This window comes from Neolamprologus brichardi, unplaced genomic scaffold (genome assembly GCF_056152115.1).
Source record: "Neolamprologus brichardi isolate AB-2024 unplaced genomic scaffold, ASM5615211v1 NODE_ptg000033l+_length_6344489_cov_1, whole genome shotgun sequence".
Taxonomy (NCBI): domain Eukaryota; kingdom Metazoa; phylum Chordata; class Actinopteri; order Cichliformes; family Cichlidae; genus Neolamprologus; species Neolamprologus brichardi.
In genome coordinates this window covers 4,352,894-4,370,254 of record NW_028270137.1, presented here as the reverse complement: position 1 = coordinate 4,370,254, position 17,361 = coordinate 4,352,894, and the positions used below count along the sequence as shown (strand labels likewise).

At 46.4% G+C, this 17,361-nt stretch overlaps 2 protein-coding genes across 2 annotated transcripts; one reads left to right on the top strand and one right to left on the bottom strand.

Moving 5' to 3' along the window:
• Nucleotides 1–3,257: 3,257 nt before the first annotated feature.
• On the bottom strand, nucleotides 3,258–11,831 carry LOC148094636 (sterile alpha motif domain-containing protein 3-like). Its single transcript, XM_087837496.1, has 10 exons — nucleotides 11,760–11,831; nucleotides 11,464–11,473; nucleotides 10,123–10,237; nucleotides 9,597–9,785; nucleotides 9,425–9,512; nucleotides 8,341–8,505; nucleotides 8,024–8,233; nucleotides 7,393–7,558; nucleotides 3,708–3,787; nucleotides 3,258–3,560 (listed from the first exon to the last, which is right to left on the bottom strand). Exons 1-10 carry the CDS (start codon nucleotides 11,829–11,831, stop codon nucleotides 3,258–3,260), a joined length of 1,398 nt encoding a protein of 465 aa, XP_087693622.1.
• Nucleotides 11,832–14,034: 2,203 nt separating this feature from the next.
• On the top strand, nucleotides 14,035–16,194 carry LOC148094635 (SCAN domain-containing protein 3-like). The gene is made up of 2 exons (XM_087837436.1): nucleotides 14,035–15,159; nucleotides 15,487–16,194. Exons 1-2 carry the CDS (start codon nucleotides 14,035–14,037, stop codon nucleotides 16,192–16,194), a joined length of 1,833 nt encoding a protein of 610 aa, XP_087693562.1.
• The last annotated feature ends 1,167 nt before the right edge of the window (nucleotides 16,195–17,361 follow it).

Sequence of the window (17,361 nt, the reverse complement as noted above, 5' to 3'; positions counted from 1 at the left end):
ACTGTCTTCTTTGGAAAACGCAGAGAAGACAATTTCCCAGTATGGCTTCTTATGTGTGCACTTTACAATTCTTCTAGTTCCTCCTGTTCTCTTTTTTAAAACACATTTTCTCTGTAATGCAGGTGGTGATTAAGCATGTTGCTCAGTTTTTAGTCAGCTACCTACCAGTGGTAAGAAATGTTTGTCTTTTTCTGTTGTTTTCCCCCAACGTGTTCCTCAAACAGCCTAATGTTTGAACACTGACCTCGATGTTCTGTTTCTCAAGCTTCTTAATGGTAAAATGACCGAGATTCCCAAGGAGGTGGCATTGCTAATAATAGTGGGGGCAGGACCAGAGGCTACGAGCAGCAATGTGACGCCCGCTTAAAACGACTGGTATGACTTGGAAGACGAACTCATCATGGTCTTTGAAAGGCCAAAAAAACATAGACTTGGAAGTCTACCTGGCAAACAGAAGAACCTTTGTGCACGAGAGGGAGGTTAAGGTCAGCGAGTGGCAAGATAACATATATGGCAAACTTTAATGGACAATGTAAATCTGATTATTTGAACGTATTTTTCATTTGTCTGTCTGGTCATAATGAGACAGCTGGTACATGCAGCCACTGAAATGCAATCCAAGGGTGTCTACCATCGAGACATTAAGCCAGAAAACATTGTGTTTGACACATCGCCTGATCATCCAGCATTTCTATGTGTCAAATTCATCGATTTTGGTATTGGAGTCCCTTTTAAACCAGAAGCAGTCACACGAAGAAATGGTAGGTCATCAGCCTCACTGTTTAAATGTCATTGCCTGCCCACAGGCTTAGTGTCCACGCGCTCAGTGTCCACAGGAATTCCTTACCATGAATAATTACTCTCTGGACTTTAGGGACCAAATCAGCCGCTGTAAACTGGCAGGACTTTAATGCCACCACAGCAGATTGCGTCACAGTTTTGCAGCTACCTGGCAAGTAATCACTTGCCTTAAAAGTGTCGCCAGTCCCCTAGGCAACATGTGAAAGTGTTCCAGTGTGTACATCTGATCTGGGACCGCTGCAATCTTCGACTGCGCCTCCAGCTGACCCGATGTCCACATCATGGGGGAGGTAAGCGTTGGAGGTGGCATTGGAAAGTGAGGGTGATGCGTCAGTGAGTGCTTATCAGTATCAGTATATGTATGTGTGTGCGTGTCCAGAGTTCAGCTGAGACAGTGTCCTTCGACCCGCCAGGCTAAGTAAACAGTCTTCCAGCCAACCCAGGTGGCCTTGTAGGGAATGGGAAGGAACAGACTCAACACAGTCGTTATCAGGGAGTTTTTGTTCGGCTCCAGCCTTGAGCCCACAGCTGGCGCCAAAGGGGTAGCCGCATTATGATGGTTTTCTTTTGCAAACAACTCATGAAAATTTCAAGCTGTTTTTAACACTCCGACACTGGTCTCTCAATCTCCCGTTAATAGCTGCGAGTTTCTCCATGATGTTATTAGCCGTCGATTCCGTGGTCTTGTCACTCTTTTGCTCACATAGCAGATTCTGAGACCTCACGACCGCAGCCAACTGATCCGAGATGTAATCCAGCTTCCGCCCAGAGATGTTGTTCTGAGTTGATTCTTTCCTGATGTAATCCAACATACATACGCTCAGAGGTGTTATTCTGAGCATTCACTGCAGTCGTAAGCGCCTCCAAGCTCTTAACCATGCCACCTTCAGTGAGCCCTTTCTGAGAAGTCCAGAAGAGACCAGTTGATCAAATCCATAATTCTCTTTTAGGTTTTAGACACAGGCTGTGAGAGAGTGTTCCAGGGAAAGTAATCCAAAAAAGACACGAGACTAGACAAGGACATAAGAACTAGCAGGGAAGACAAGGGAGAGGAGAAAAAGTGCGTCCGCCTCCTCCGAGAGCCAAAGAAATGAAAATGTTTGATGCTGAGCTTGTGGTGATACTCCAAGTCAGTACTGTACTCTGGCTGTTTCAGAGTTTTCACAGTCACTGCTTTCAGGTGTCTCCATCCAGTCACGTCTCCCAACACGATCACTTCTTTTCTTTTGGTTCCCTCGACGTGGAAGTGGTCCCCCAGTGGTCAACAGGTAGGTCTTTTACGAGGTGTAGTACGGTGGCCCCTAGAGACAAAGCATTTACAAACTCCAAAACACTTACAAACTCCAAAACACTTACAAAATTCAAAACACATGCAAACTCCAAAACACAACAGAAGTGCTCCAGGACGCTAGGGGCAGTGTTGAGCTCGAATTGCAAAATAAACGGCAAGTTTGTTGCAAACACATGGGCTGTATGGGACGGTCTAGTCTCCGTCGCGCTGCCCAGGTTGCCTAGCAACCATGATACTAACCGCTGGAAACATGTCATACAATTTTGTTTGACAGAAATGAAGGAGAGGTCGTCAGCCTCACTGTTTAAATGTCCTTGCCTGCCCACACGCTTAGTGTCCACATGAATTCCTTACCATGAATAATTACTCTCTGGATTTTAGGGACCAAATCAGCCGCTGTAAACTGGCAGGACTTTAATGCCACCACAGCAGATTGAGTCACAGTTTTGCAGCTGGGTGCGGTGATGGATTGGCTGGTACGTCACATCATCCTTGATGACAACAACACATCTGAGATGCACACTGACATTTCAGAGGGTAAGCTGAATGTTAATTCTTTAACCTGTCGCATTACAAAAACTTGAAAAAATCCCCTTTAAAGAACCTTTAAAGGTTTTTCAAAAAACCTTTTTTTTTAATGGTTCTTTGAAGAACTATTTTCTGAGTGGTTCTTTAAAGAACCATTTTAAATCTTTAAAAAAAAAATGCATCTTAAATTGAATTAACTAGAGTAGGGTAAAATAAATACAAGCACATAGACATATATTAATGGTTTATTGGCACTTTGTATTACAGAAAAAGACAAAAAGGCATTTTAACGCTAAGCACAACACCACTACTAATAATAGCATATAAGTCATTTAAACAGTAATAATTGAATATCTTTACTATACTATAAATAAATACATATAAATATTATACTATAGATAAAACAACAATCATTACATTAGAAATAGCAATACTTTCATAACAGACAATTAAACAACACATTTTCATCAGCATGTTTGCATTTTCAGTAAAACTATTTCAAGAACAATCTTTTTATTTAAATTATCAATGAACTGCAGCCTTAAGTTATGTAAGTTAAGTTTAATGTGGGACTCATGGTCCTTTGTTAGTCCACATTGGGACAATTTCAGTCTCTCATCTGCACTATGCTGGCAATCTAGGAGATATTTAATGCATTTGCCACTCTTTGCACAGCTACTGGTACAGGTGTAGTCAGAGTTCCCAAGTTGAGAACAAATGCCTCCAAAAAGCAAAATGTCTTTTTTAGTTCACTTGGATAGGCAACATTGTAGTTATGGTACAGGGAGAAGACAATACCCATCGCCAATGAAATGTCAATTTCCCCACTGTCCAGAATCATTTTTTGTCCATCCATCTGGACATTGCCCTCAGTTGAATCACTCAAGGGCTTGCCGTCACTGCTGCTGAGTACGATTGTAGGTATTGGGCTGTGTGGATCCTGAAACAGAAATTAAATTCTTGAAATGAGGAGTATAGTTTAAATAAGCATAAACAACAGGTGTCCCAATGAAAGTATGAAACTCCTGTAAAATACTGGATTAGTTTTAGACCCCCCCTCACCATACCAAAAAAAATCTAAATTTACCTTATTTATGACGGAGAGATGAGCGGCATTTTCTTTGAAAATAGATGGCAGGAGAAGAACAGCTGTGTTTACTATCTGACCTGGAAAATAAAGAGAAATATGTAAATATTTTCTGGCCAATTTTGTTAATACAAAGCAGTAAAGGCCATATGAGTACCTTCATCAGGAGTTGAATGTCTTGCAGAACATAAGCATTAGTGCAGTAAATGTATACCTAATTAACTTTTCAGTGTAATTCAGTGTAAATGTTAAGCATTTATACAAAACCCCCAAAATGTTGTTCAGTTCTGTAAGTTGCTAGCTTTAAATAATTTGAGTCCTAAAGAACTTGCAGAGCAAGTCTAGCTGCCACTGAACATTTTTTGGGATAAACATTGTGTGAATGACTGAAAATCCTCATAGAGATATATATAGCATCGAGGGTGTATCAGTTAAATCTTAAAGTACATCAGTGCAGAGACGAGAAAGGAGAAATGTCTGTCAGGGTTCCTGGGTCATCGACCCAGTGCTTTCAGTTTTGTTCATGTTCAGTTTATTTTGCCACTGCCTGTTTCACTTCCTGTTTGTTCCCCGTGTCAGCTTGTGTCATTAGTCAGATTATGTTCAGCCCTGTACTCACCTGTTTCCAATCATTGTCATCATTCAACCTGTGTATTTAAGTTCCTCGGTTTCACCAGTTCTTTGTCGTGTCATTGATGTTATGTTGTCGTTTCCGCCAGCCAGCCAGCCAGCCACTCAGTCCGTCCGTCCGTCCGTCCGTCCTTCCTTCATTCATTCATTCATTCAGTCAGTCGTCCAGCCAGCCAGCCAGCCAGCCACTCAGTCCGTCCGTCCTTCCTTCCTTCATTCATTCATTCAGTCAGTCGTCCAGCCAGCCAGCCATTTCCTACCTCTGTTCTGTTTGCTCACGCCATCACAATAAACACCAGTCTTCACCTACCTGTGAGTCCTGCGTTTGGGTTCCTTCTTCCTCGCCTCCACACCACGCCTGACAGAATGACATGACCCGTGCCACGAAGACACGACTGGAACCCAGCGGACTCGGACCTTTTTGAGCAGCAGGAGGCAGCGCTCTCCTTGTGGGCGGAAAAGCTCAAGGAGAGACAGCGGCTCTTCGCGGAGCGAGAGCACGTCTTCGAGGGCACTCGCTTGGCTCTGGGCGGGCCTCGGAGACGCCGCGTTCACCCACCTGCTACCTCCCATGCACCGGAGCATCTGCCGCGGAGAGTGGGCGTTTCGCGCCGCGCTTCGGCGGCTCCCCCTCTCGCGGATCCGCTCCTCGCTCACACGTCACCTGCCTCATTTGCCGGATCCTCCACTTCGCCACGGCACAGCGGCTATGCCTCCCACCTCGGCTCAACAGAGGCTCCCGCGCCAGAGGCTCGGCTGTGTACCCCGCCCGCTTCCTCTTCCCGGAGAAAGCGGGGCACACGCCGCCATAACACGGACTATTTTCAGCAACTCCCGGTGGTGAGTTCCGGTAACTGTTTTCCACCCTCCTCATTTGACTCTTCACCCAGATTAACTAATAGACTCATCTCTGATTCATGGGATGTTTCCCTCCTGGAGGATTCTGTAGACTGGGAAGAGTTTTTCTGCTCTGCTCCTCCAAAGACTATAAATGGTGGTGGCAGAAGGACCAGAACAATCCCAGATAAACCTGCCTGTATCACACACCCAGTCACTATTTTCACACCCATTACTCAGCCATTTCCCACCAGCACGGCGGCCCAGATTCGGCCTTCCCCTTCAGCCGTTTCACCACCTCAGATGGCTAGGGCCCAGCCTACACCCACACCTGTGCCAGCTCCTAGGAAGAAGGCAGCTGCGACGCAGTCTACCTCCACATCCGCTCTTGTTTCCCGGGTGGGGGGTAACTGGTGTCCAGCCACCTCCCGTGCCTGTCCCAGCGCCCAGGCTGAGGGCAGCCTCAACCCAGCCTGACCTCCCTAGAGGCTTGAAAGAGCTAACCAGTCCACCTGCTACTTCACCACTTCCTCCACCTCCTCACTCAGCTTTCCACGCCCTGGCACTATCACTGGTTAGGCTAGCTGAGGTGTCCCCTGCTCAGGCACCAGCCTTATTAGCCCAGGCTGCAGTTTTATCCCCCTCGGTAACTCTGTCGTTAGCTCAGCCATTAGCATCGCCAACCTCTGTTCATCCCTTAGCTTCCCCACTCCAGTCAGTTCCCTCACCTGCTGTTCAGCTTTCACTCCAGTCAGTTCCCTCACCTGCTGTTCAGCCTTCCCTCCTGTCCCCTGTCGTCCAGTCTCCTCCTGTCCTCCTGTCCCCTGTAGTCCAGTCTCCTCCTGTCCTCCAGTTCCCTGTCCTCCAGTCTCCTCCCGTCCTCCAGTCTGTCCAGTCTGTAGTCCAGTCAGTCCAGTCGTCCCCTGTAGCTCAGTGTCCTGTTCTCCAGTCGCCTCCCGTCCAGTCAGTCCAGTCGCCTCCCGTCCAGTCAGTCCAATCAGTTCAGTCACTCATCCACCACCCTGTTCAGTTCCCGGACCTGCAGCCACAGCACCCAGAGCCAGCTGTGAGCCCTCCTGCTCTCCAGCCAGGGGCCTCCGCGCCCGCTGGCCCGGCCGCTCTCCAGCCAGGGGCTTCCGCGCCCGCTGGCCCTGCCTGTCTCCAGCCAGGGGCTTCCGCGCCCGCTGGCCCTAAAGCTGTGGCTCTGTCACCCCCGGCTCCCGTGCCGTCGCCTGGTCCAGACTCAGACTCAGCCTCAGCTTCTGCTTCGCCTGGGCCAGCCTCAGACTCAGCCTCAGCTTCTGCTTCGCCTGGGCCAGCCTCAGCTTTAGCTTCTGCTTCGCCTGGTCCAGACTCAGCCTCAGCTTCAGCGTCTGCTTCCCCTGGTCCAGCCTCAGCTTCCACTTCGCCTGGGCCAGCCTCAGCCTTGGCGTCAGCCTCTGCTTTGCCTGGTCCTGCGGCTGCCGCGCCGTCGCCCCAGCCACGTTCTGGACGTCATCGCCGGCGCGGCCGCCCACCGGACCTGCTCAGCGGCCGCCGCCGCCTTCCTCGCGGCCGCCCACCGGACCTGCTCAGCGGCCGCCGCCGCCTTCCTCGCGGCCGCCGCCGCCTTCCTCGCGGCCGCCCACCGAACCAGCTCAGCAGCCGCCGCCGTCTTCCTGAACCGTCTCGTCTCGGCCGCCGGCCACGTGGCCGCCCACCTGAACTGTTTCTGTTTTGGACTCCGTCCCTCCGTCCTGGGCCCCCTCCACCCGCCCTGTTCTGGTTTTTCTTTCTTTTGGCCGTCGGGTGCCGGCCTTTGGGGGGGGGGGGTACTGTCAGGGTTCCTGGGTCATCGACCCAGTGCTTTCAGTTTTGTTCATGTTCAGTTTATTTTGCCACTGCCTGTTTCACTTCCTGTTTGTTCACCGTGTCAGCTTGTGTCATTAGTCAGATTATGTTCAGCCCTGTACTCACCTGTTTCCAATCATTGTCATCATTCAACCTGTGTATTTAAGTTCCTCGGTTTCACCAGTTCTTTGTCGTGTCATTGATGTTATGTTGTCGTTTCCGCCAGCCAGCCAGCCAGCCAGCCACTCAGTCCGTCCGTCCTTCCGTCCGTCCGTGGATATTGTAAGGGACACTGTGTTTACTAATGTGCTGTATGTGAAACCTTAAAAAGTGGTATCTGAGATAGGAGTTAAAAATGTTTTTGCTCATTATTGCCAAGTGCCCTCACCTTTTCTTTCAGTGTCTGTCTGGCTCTCATCAACAGATTTTAAGCAGAGGCTTTTAAGGTTGCTGTCTGGGGCTATTGACACAAGCTTCGCTGCCAACTTACTGAATCCTCGGATTACTTTTTTGTCCACATCAGTTTTAAGTAACATGGAAGCCTCTTCAAGAAGCTAAAATAAAGGATAAACATATACATATTAGCTTTGTACCATAATATATACCATTATATAGCAAACCAGAACAATCATTATTTCACACATCAATTATCATTAGAGAACAAATTATAATTTTGCATTTGTTTACTTTAATTCTCAAGTACACATTGCTGTGCAAAAGGGATGTTTAGACTATTCTTCCCAAAAAACTATCATTGGCATCAGATTGGTCCAAAATTATCCTGTAGCATGAAAATAAAACCAAAGAGAAAGTCAATGTTGCAATTTCTGTTAGTGTTCTGTTAGTGTACTTTTATTACTCATGAAATAAATCTGCTGATTCAGTCACTTTGCCTGTCCTGTAGGTACGTGATTATTAGAAGTCTATATAAATGTGCAGCACATCAGTACATATTCGTGTTTTTGCCGTGCACTATTGTTATTGTTGTTTTTTGCTGCAGTTTTTGATAAAACACTCACCACAACAGGGATAGTGAGACATGGGAATTCTCGTAGAACCTCTTCAGTAGTATGCTGAAGAACGTAGTGTGTTCTGTACTTCTGTATTTTCCTGAGGTGCGTTCGAATGACATCCACATTTGGCCTAGTTTTTTGGCACTCTTGCTTAATCACTGATACATGTTGGTCGGTGCTACTTTCATCCTCCCCATCGTCAAGAGGATTGATATCCTGGTTATTAAAAAGTTTAGCAAATATTGAGAGAAAAAAACCCAAAACAATACTTTTAACTTTTATGTACAATTTAAAATGGCAAACAAACATTGAGCATATTTAACTTGCCTTGGTTTTTTCAAAAGGATACAGGGCTGGATATCTGATGATCTTTTTCTTCCTGAATTTGGAACTGAGTATTTCTGTCTCATTTTTTCAATTTCCTCTACGTCTACTAGTGGTCTTCTTTCCTTTTTAAACTTGTTCCTGAGAGACTCATGCAGAACATCCTACAAACGATAAAAATGTAACTAATTATTCATAAATAGGTGCAACTAGGTCCTCCCTTTATACAAGACATTTACCAGAAAACTTTGAGTGACATAAAGCTGGTAGGTTTGCTGTAATCATGTCATAACCTAATTAGTTCCTATTTACAGATCTCTTCTTTAACTCTTAGGAGTTGATCGAACACATGATATAAAGGTTTGGAGCACCTTAGATTGGCTACATACACTATAAAAGGTAGATAAAGATTAGATAAAGTATCAATGGCATTATGTCCTACAAGCATACTCATCATGATCTTTCAGTCTATATGTTAATACCTCTACCTTTTAATAATAAAAATAATAATGTATACTTTATTGATCCCCACAGGGAAATTTCTCTCTTTGCATTTAACCCATTCACTCAGTGAAGCAGTGGGCAGCCACTAATCAGGCGCCCGGGGAGCAGTGTGTAGGGACAGTACCTTGCTCAAGGGTACCTCAGGGTAGCCGTTCAGTTGATTCAAACCCCTGACCTTCCGATCATGGGGCAACCACACTACCTACTGAGCTATCCCTGCCCTATTTTCAAATTTAATTTTTTAAATACAAAAACTACACTATCCTGATACAAAGGCAAACAGAGCTAATATAATGCTGAATTTCACACCATTCACTTGAGAATTCACAGAGAAATGAAACATTAATTAATTTAAAAGAGCAATTGATATTTTATTTATTGTTTGACCATACTGGACGAGATCTGCCTCAAAAATCACAATACTAATACTTGTATTGTAGTGGCCACAAGGGAACAGATAACCTCTGAATATGTAACAATGAAAATGTTAGCATGTTACACTCGTTAGCCAATAATTAGGCAATTCAAAGACAATTTGTTGGACAATTTTATCAATGTTTGCTTTTCAGGAATACTTACATATCCAGAGCCATAACTCTCCTTCAAGAAAGGAAAACTCAGAAGGACAGTCCTCAGAAGCTCTACATACTGCACATGAGAGGGATACCTGCAAATTTTGAATGATGAACTTAAATTCTGATGTACATACTGTATTTTAAATGAATCAAATCTTAATTATATATAGACTTACATTGTCTCATTACTCAAGTGGTCAAACAGAGCTTGAACAAGCATGTTTTTGAGTCTGTTCTTGGTGGGTGACTTTAGTGCTGCATCTTTATTGGTCAACGCAGTGAGCACAGCTGGAGGAAACTGCACTTTGCAGTTAAACATAGGTTGGAGTGCTGACACAGTATGCTTTTCTTTGTGTTGCCTTCCACTGCAAGAAGAAGTAAGAAGTATGTTTAGAGTTTGTTACAAGACATGAATATGCGTGTCCTTGTGTCCTGCATCAGGAATATCCGCATATTTAAAACGTACAATAACAGCTGCTGAACTACAGAAACAGAATCATAACAGAGAGTAAGAGTGGCTGTGACATTTCAATTTTGAAAGTAAATGGGTGTGTGATGCACATCAACGCTGGAGAAACAGTACAGGGCTTGCGTCAACCCCTTGCCCCCCACCCTCCAACACCGTAAACCTAGGGGAGGGGAAACACTGAATTGTATGAATGTACAATTCAGTGAATCATGTCCAGTCAACTTAAGACTCACTCTTTCAGCTTCTCTACAGCAGACAAAAATTTCACTTGGTCTTTCACTTTTGGAAAAAGACGCTCACTCATTCTTTCAGTCATCTGCAGAAGAGTCGATCCATCGATTTCATTGTCTGTGTCACAGAAAAACAATAAGACACGATCAAAACAGAAATGAGCATGTTCGAAGATAAAGAATAAAAATATCATAAAACATTACTAAAAAGACAGCTATGCGTTCATTAGTGACTGTAGATGATGACAGACATGTGGAATAGCCAAAAAGTGGTTAAAATCATTTTAACAGTGGTTGACAATTCCTAACTAAAAAGTCATGGTTTAGGATGTATCTTACCTAACTTTGGTATGAACTGCCTTAAAAGGTCGGTGGATCAGTGTAATGAAGTCTTGACCATCACATCTGTATGCGTCCAAAGCATGAAAGTCTACCTCATCCCCAGGCTTGAATATCAACAGATCATCAGTCTCTCTGATGTGGTATGATTGAAGGTGTCTTATAAACTCCAGTGTTGTAAAAAGTCTTCCAACAAGAAACCATTTTGCCCTGATATACACAATCAGGACTATTTTTTTTACAAACAGTGGAATTTGCTCTGCATGCACAAGTTCCAAAATGAAGAAATCTCCAACTGCATATTTTACAGAGTTTAAAATGATGCATTTACTCGTCCAGAGTTTCTCATCCACAGTAACGGCTGTCTCCAAGTTCTGCAAACAAATCTGCAAGTTCACTGGAAGTTCTTGAAGTGATAAGTTATTAACTGCTGCTTGTGTATGATCGCTCCTGATGATCCATTCAGGCTGCCACTCCCAGCATTGACGAAGCTGATTCCTCTTTGCCAAAGTCTGACAAATATTAATATAGTTATTGGTGATTCTTGCTACTGTCTTGAAAAATTGATGTCTGGCTTCAAACCTCATGCACCAATGAGAGCGGAGTGACCCATAATCAAGGATGAGCCGAGGATAATGTAGCAGAAAATGCAGCTTGGGTATAAACACACCAGTGTATGGTGTAACTGGCCCATGTAAAGTTCTCTATAAGTTCACTCAGAGCTCGTTCAGATGATTGGGGAAATTCAACAGTTTCTTGGATGACAGGGTCACAGTCTGGGGCAGACTCTAATCCTTGTTTCTGATATTTATGTTTCTTCCTTATGTGATTTTTCAAAGATTTCACAGACAAAAACTTTCTGGGACAGTCTTCTAGTCTGCAGACAATGAAGAATCCTCATTTACTTTCATGGTATATCTGTTGATGTTTCAGCAGTTTTTCATATGTTGGTTTTCTTGTGGAGCACCGTGGACACTGATATGGCACATCCATAGAAATGCTCACCTACAAAGACCTGGGGTGGCTGTAGCTCAGGTGGCAGAGCGGATCAGCCACTAACCAGAAGGTCGGTGGCTCAATCCCAGGCTGCTCAAGTCTGCATGCCAAATATCCTTGGGCAAGATACTAACCCCATGTTGCTCTCCGATGCATCCATCGGAGTGTGAATGTGTATGAATGTTAGATACTTAGCACTAAAGCTTAGAAGTGCTTGTGTGATTGGGTGAATGAATTAGCTGTATAAAGCGCTTTGAGTGCTCGGACAGAGTAGAAAAGCGCTATATAAGAACCAGTCCATTTACCTGTTGATAATCTGCCAATTCATTTTCCCCAAGCCAAAGAGATACTTCTCCAACAGTCCACTGCTGAGCCATGATCTGTTAAAACAAAACAAAATGCCATTACATTGTTATTCTGTGACATCAAAAACTTATTTATTTATTTTTTGTTCAATCATTTTCCAAGCCACTTTATCATCATAAGGATCGGAGGGGTGCAGGAGCCTATCCCAGCTGTTTTTTTAGGCGGGGTAGACCCTGGACAGGCTGCCAGTCCATGGCCTTTTGACTGTTCCCAAAGTCAGGACACATACTCACGGAGAGGCAGCGTTTCAGTGGTGTGGTCCTCATCTGTGGAACAGCCTGCCGGAGGAGCTCAGGGCCGCAGAGAACGTACATGTTTTTAAGAACAGGCTCAAGATCCAACTTTTTAATTTAGCTTTTACTTGACGTTTATTTATTTTATGCTTATTTATTCTATCCTGTTATTCTATTTATTAATTTAGGTTTTACCTAATATTTATCGATTTTATTCTTATTCATTTTTTATCTTCTTACTCTATTTACATTTATATTGTATCCCTTCTTATTTATTTTATCTTTTTACCCTGTATATATCCTGTTGTGTCATATCTCCAGTGTTTCCTCGGCGGGCGCTCTCTGCACCGGCGCTGTAATCGACCGTGGCTGCTGGGGCTCTGGGGGTCCTCTCAGCCTGGCTGGGGGGCTTCTTTGCCTCTCACACGCACTAAGCAGTTGTCAAACTCTCAAACGCAGTAAGCAGTTGTCATACTCTGACACGCACTAAGCAGTTGTCATACTCTCACACACACTAAGCGTAAGTGACGGAGTTACACCGTCCCGGGCCACAGACAGCTGATCTGGGCGCATACACACACCACCACCATTAGTTTCTACAATTACGGTGGCTGCGTGTCTTTTCGTCGACCGGGCAGATAAACAAAAAGGGGTGAGAGGTATATTTTGAGCGGCGCAGGGGGTGGCCAACATATTTTTCCCACTTACCTTTAATAAAGTCGGTCGCGTAGACTCGCTGTGATCACCGATTGTACGAGTGGTTATGCAAGCCGATGGTATGGTGTTCCGGGGTTCAAATAGTGGGTTCGGGCACGCTTGAAAGGTCACGAGAACTGCATTATTTTTGTTTGTTTTTTTTGTTATTGTGAAACACTGTAGGCTGCCTGGAATTGGCCATAAATGTCTGTATTTACATATATATGTATTGTAGGAATACAGCTGGAAATAAGCTGAGGAGAAAAGAGTGTTTGGTAAAAGAAATAATAAAGAGATGACGATTATGCCTAGTGGGAGGGGCCATGGGGTAAAAAAGAAGGCTGTTTTTCGGTGAGATGTTACAGAGAGGGTAACATGCAGACTGTGTTTTGTATATAGATGTTTGTTTTGTGTTGACTTAAGTTAGTTTTCTATTTTCTTTGTAAATAATCTTTTGTGCACCTGGGAGGCCGGCAGAATAAACTATCCACACTGAATGCTTCCTGACTACGCCTGCATTTGTTCGGGAGAAGTTTCAGAGAGGACCCCGCGACATATGGTGTCAGGAGTGGGATGGCTAGTCGGAAGAGGAAAACGCGCCTCCCAGTTAAGCGCACAGGGCTGCGGTCCCAGCAGCATGAGCTTCCAGTGGAGAAGACAGCAGAGGACCTGGCATGGGACACAGTACCGGCGTCGTCTTCTTCAGCAGAGGAGGAGGAGGAGGTTTCTGGCAGGATTGGTCCAGCATTGCCTACAGCTTCAACCTCAGCACGTGACCCAAACGGAGAGCTGAAATGCGATGATGAGGGACTTCCTGGCGGGACAGCAAAGGAGAGAGGAGGTTTTGTTGGCAGAACTCAGGGGGCTGAGGACTGTTTCCCCTCCCAACGCTCAGCTGCATTCAGATTTTGCTGGTCAGGAAAGCCCAGCCCAAGCACCAGCCGGAGCAAGCACCACAGCAGCAACGGCCACGCCAAGCACCGCAACAGCAAGCAGCCCCAGAATGGTACTGCCTACACCTGCACACCAAAGAGGATACCGGGATCCCCCAGAGGAGGTTCCCTCTCTTCAGTCAAAAGCAGTGACCAACAGCCTCATCCAGTCAGTCTCAAAGTGGATGCGATCTGCTGGGCCGAAAATTCCACCCTTTCAGATGGGGGAAGACATTGAGAACTATTTGTGGAGTTTTGAGCGAGTTGCCAAAACCTGGAAATGGCCAGAGAGTGAATGAGCCGGTCGTCTGGTTCCACTGCTATCGGGGAAGGCGTTGGAGGCCTACACTGCAATGGATGAAGAAAGAGCCAATCGTTATGAAGATTTAAAAGCTGCGTTGCTAACCAAATTTGACATTTCCTCTGAGACGTATCGGCAGAAGTTAAGGTCCAATACAGTTCCACCTGGTGAGAGCCCCACTGAGACCTATTATCGCCTGAAGGGCCTCTATCGGCGCTGGATCCGACCAGAGCAGCATATTAAAGAAGAGATGGGAGAAGCTATCATCTTGGAGCAGTTAATCCGGGTACTTCCAGGGGAGGTGAGGACCAGGGTGAGGGAGCATGAGCCAGCAGATGGACTGACTGCTGCTAAGCTGGTGTCACAGTACTTCAATGCGCGTAAAGGAGCACCACCTGCATGCTCATCTGGGACGCCACAGCGACCACCACTCCCATCATCGGGTCTTCTGAAGAGGGAGAGCAACCCAAAGCCACCAGAAAACCCCAAGGCATCAAACTTACGAGCAGCGGGTAAGGACTGTCTTTGTTATTATTGCCAGCAGCCAGGTCATAAAGCCTCGGTATGCCCTATCCGGAAGGCTAAAGTCACTGGTGCCTGCTATGCACCCCGGCTGGAGATGGAGCCCACAAGGGTCCAGCCAGTGGATGTGCAACGCTATAAAAAAGTAAAGGTCAATGGTCAGCAGGCTACTGCTTTGCTGGACACTGGTAGTTTTATGTCTTTAATTAAGCATAGTTTGGTACCAGTGAACAGTGTGGACTATAGCAGACAGGAAGAAGTTTTATGTGCGCATGGTGATAAACATCCATACCCAAAAGTGGAGGTAACAGTGACTATTAATGAACAGCCCTACCTGTTGTCAGTTGGGGTGGTAAAGAACTTGCCTGTAGAGGTTATTCTGGGGATGGACTTGCCTGTACTCATAGACTTGCTGCAAGAAAAAGAAGAACAGTGGACAGAGACTGATGTGGGGGATAAGGGGAATGCTAAATTAAATGTGTCTGGCCCAGTGGTCACTAGAGCCCAGGCGAAGGCTGGATGCCAACCCTTGCCAGACTTTGACAGTAGTCTGTGTGAGGGTGGCACTAATGGGCCAAGAAAATCCCGCTGCCAACGCCGCTTTGAGAAGCAGCTATGGTCAAAGGGGCCGGACACAAAGAGCATGAAATGCGATGTACCAGAAAATATCCCTTTGTTGCAAAGGGAGGATGAAACGTTGAAAGTTTTGTTTGCTAATGTGACTGAAGGGGAAACTGGAAAATGGGGAGGGAAAGAGAAGTTCATTGTTGACAAAAATGTGTTGTATGCTGTTGACGGTGACCACCAACAGCTTGTGATACCTTCTAGTTGTAGACCCCTCATTATGCACCTAGCACATACCCTCCCCTGGGCAGGTCATCTGGGTTGCCAAAAAACCTATATGCGAGTTAGCTCACGTTTCTTTTGGCCGTCAATGTACACAGACATACAAAAATATTGCCGTACATGCCCTACCTGCCAGAAAACCTGTCCAGCTCGCAAGTCTGACAGGGCCCTGCTACAGCCACTTCCGGTCATCTCCACCCCCTTACGTAAGATAGCTATGGACATTGTGGGTCGTCTGGTAAAAAGTAGTCGGGGTCATCAGTACATTTTGGTGGTGTGTGATTATGCGACTCGTTTCCCAGAAGCTTTCCCTCTGCGTGCGCTCACGGCACCCAATGTTCTGCGTGCACTGGTACAGCTGTTCTCCCGGGTGGGGATACCAGATGAGATTTTGACCGACCAAGGGACTAACTTTACCTCTAGGTTGATGCAGCTCTTCCACAACCAGCTAGGCATCTCTGCCATCAGGACGTCACCCTACCATCCACAGACAGATGGGTTGGTGGAGAGGTTCAACCAAACTCTGAAGAGGATGCTGCAGAAGTTTGTGTCAGACACTGGGAAAGACTGGGACCAGTGGCTACCCTTCCTGCTGTTTGCGTACAGAGAAGTTCCCCAGGCTTCCACTGGTTTCTCACCATTCGAGCTACTCTATGGTTGGGATGTGCAGGGGCCGTTGGATCTCCTCCGGAAGGGTCGGGAGTCTCCTGCTTCTGCTCCAAATGATAAAGGAGTGGTGCAATTTGTGCTGGAAATGAGAGATCGGTTGGGGAGATACCATGAAGAGGCCGAGGTCAACCTGCGAGACGCTCAACGAAGCCAGAAGACCTGGTATGACCAATAGGCCCGGCAACGTGAATTTCAATCTGGTCAAAAGGTGTTGTTACTTCTCCCCTCAGCCAACAGTAAACTTCTGGCGAAATGGCAAGGGCCATACAAGGTTCTTCGCAGAATGGGGCCAGTGACCTATGAGATTCATCTTCCTGAAAAGAGGAAACCGAAGCAGACTTACCATGTGAATCTCCTGAAAGAATGGGAAGAGCGTGCCCACCAGGCCCCTGCGAAAGCTCTGATGGCAAGAGAAGTGCCAAGAGAAGGGAAGACAGAACCCGAGCAGGGAGCCGATCCAATGTCTCCGGTGCTGACTCATCTTACCCCACAGCAGGCTGCTGAGCTACTCCAAATCCTTCGGTAGACTCCATCTCTGTGTTCAGTTAACCCCGGCAGGACCACCCTTGTCGAACATGTGATATGCCTAAAGGATGGACATCCCAACGTCCATACCGGGTTCCACAACACTTAGTGGATAAATTGCGACAGGAGAAGATGCTGGTCTTGGGGTGATAGAGCCGTCCTGCTCAGAGTGGTGTAGCCCGGTGGTCATCATCTTCAAGAAAGATGGCTCCCTACGCATCTGCATTGATTTCCGGAAGCTTAATTCCATTTCAGAGTTTGATGCCTACCCCATGCCTCGAATCGAGGGTTTGCTGGAGAAGATTGGAGCGGCCAGGTACATCACCACCCTGGATCTGTGCAAAGGTTACTGGCAAGTGCCACTGGAGGAGTCTTCTCGACCGTACAACGCCTTCAGGACACCTGCCGGCCTGTTCCAGTTCACGGTGATGCCATTTGGGCTACATGGGGCTCCGGCCACCTTCCAAAGGCTGATGGACAAATTACTACAGGGGTGTGACCCCTATAGTGCCGCCTACCTGGATGATGTAGTGATCTTCAGCAACACCTGGGAAGAGCATCAGCAGCACCTGTCCGAAGTCCTGGGAAGAATCCATAAGGCAGGGTTGACCCTCAACCCCTCTAAATGTGAGTGGGCACGGCAGGAGACCCGCTACCTTGGCTACCAAGTGGGCAGAGGTGTGGTGCGCCCGCAGATGGATAAAGTGGATTTTATCCAGAACTGCCCTCGGCCTCGCACCAGCCCCTTCCTGGGGCTGGTTGGCTGGTACCAAAGATTTGTGCCCCAGTTTGAAACTATTGCGGCCCCTCTTACTGC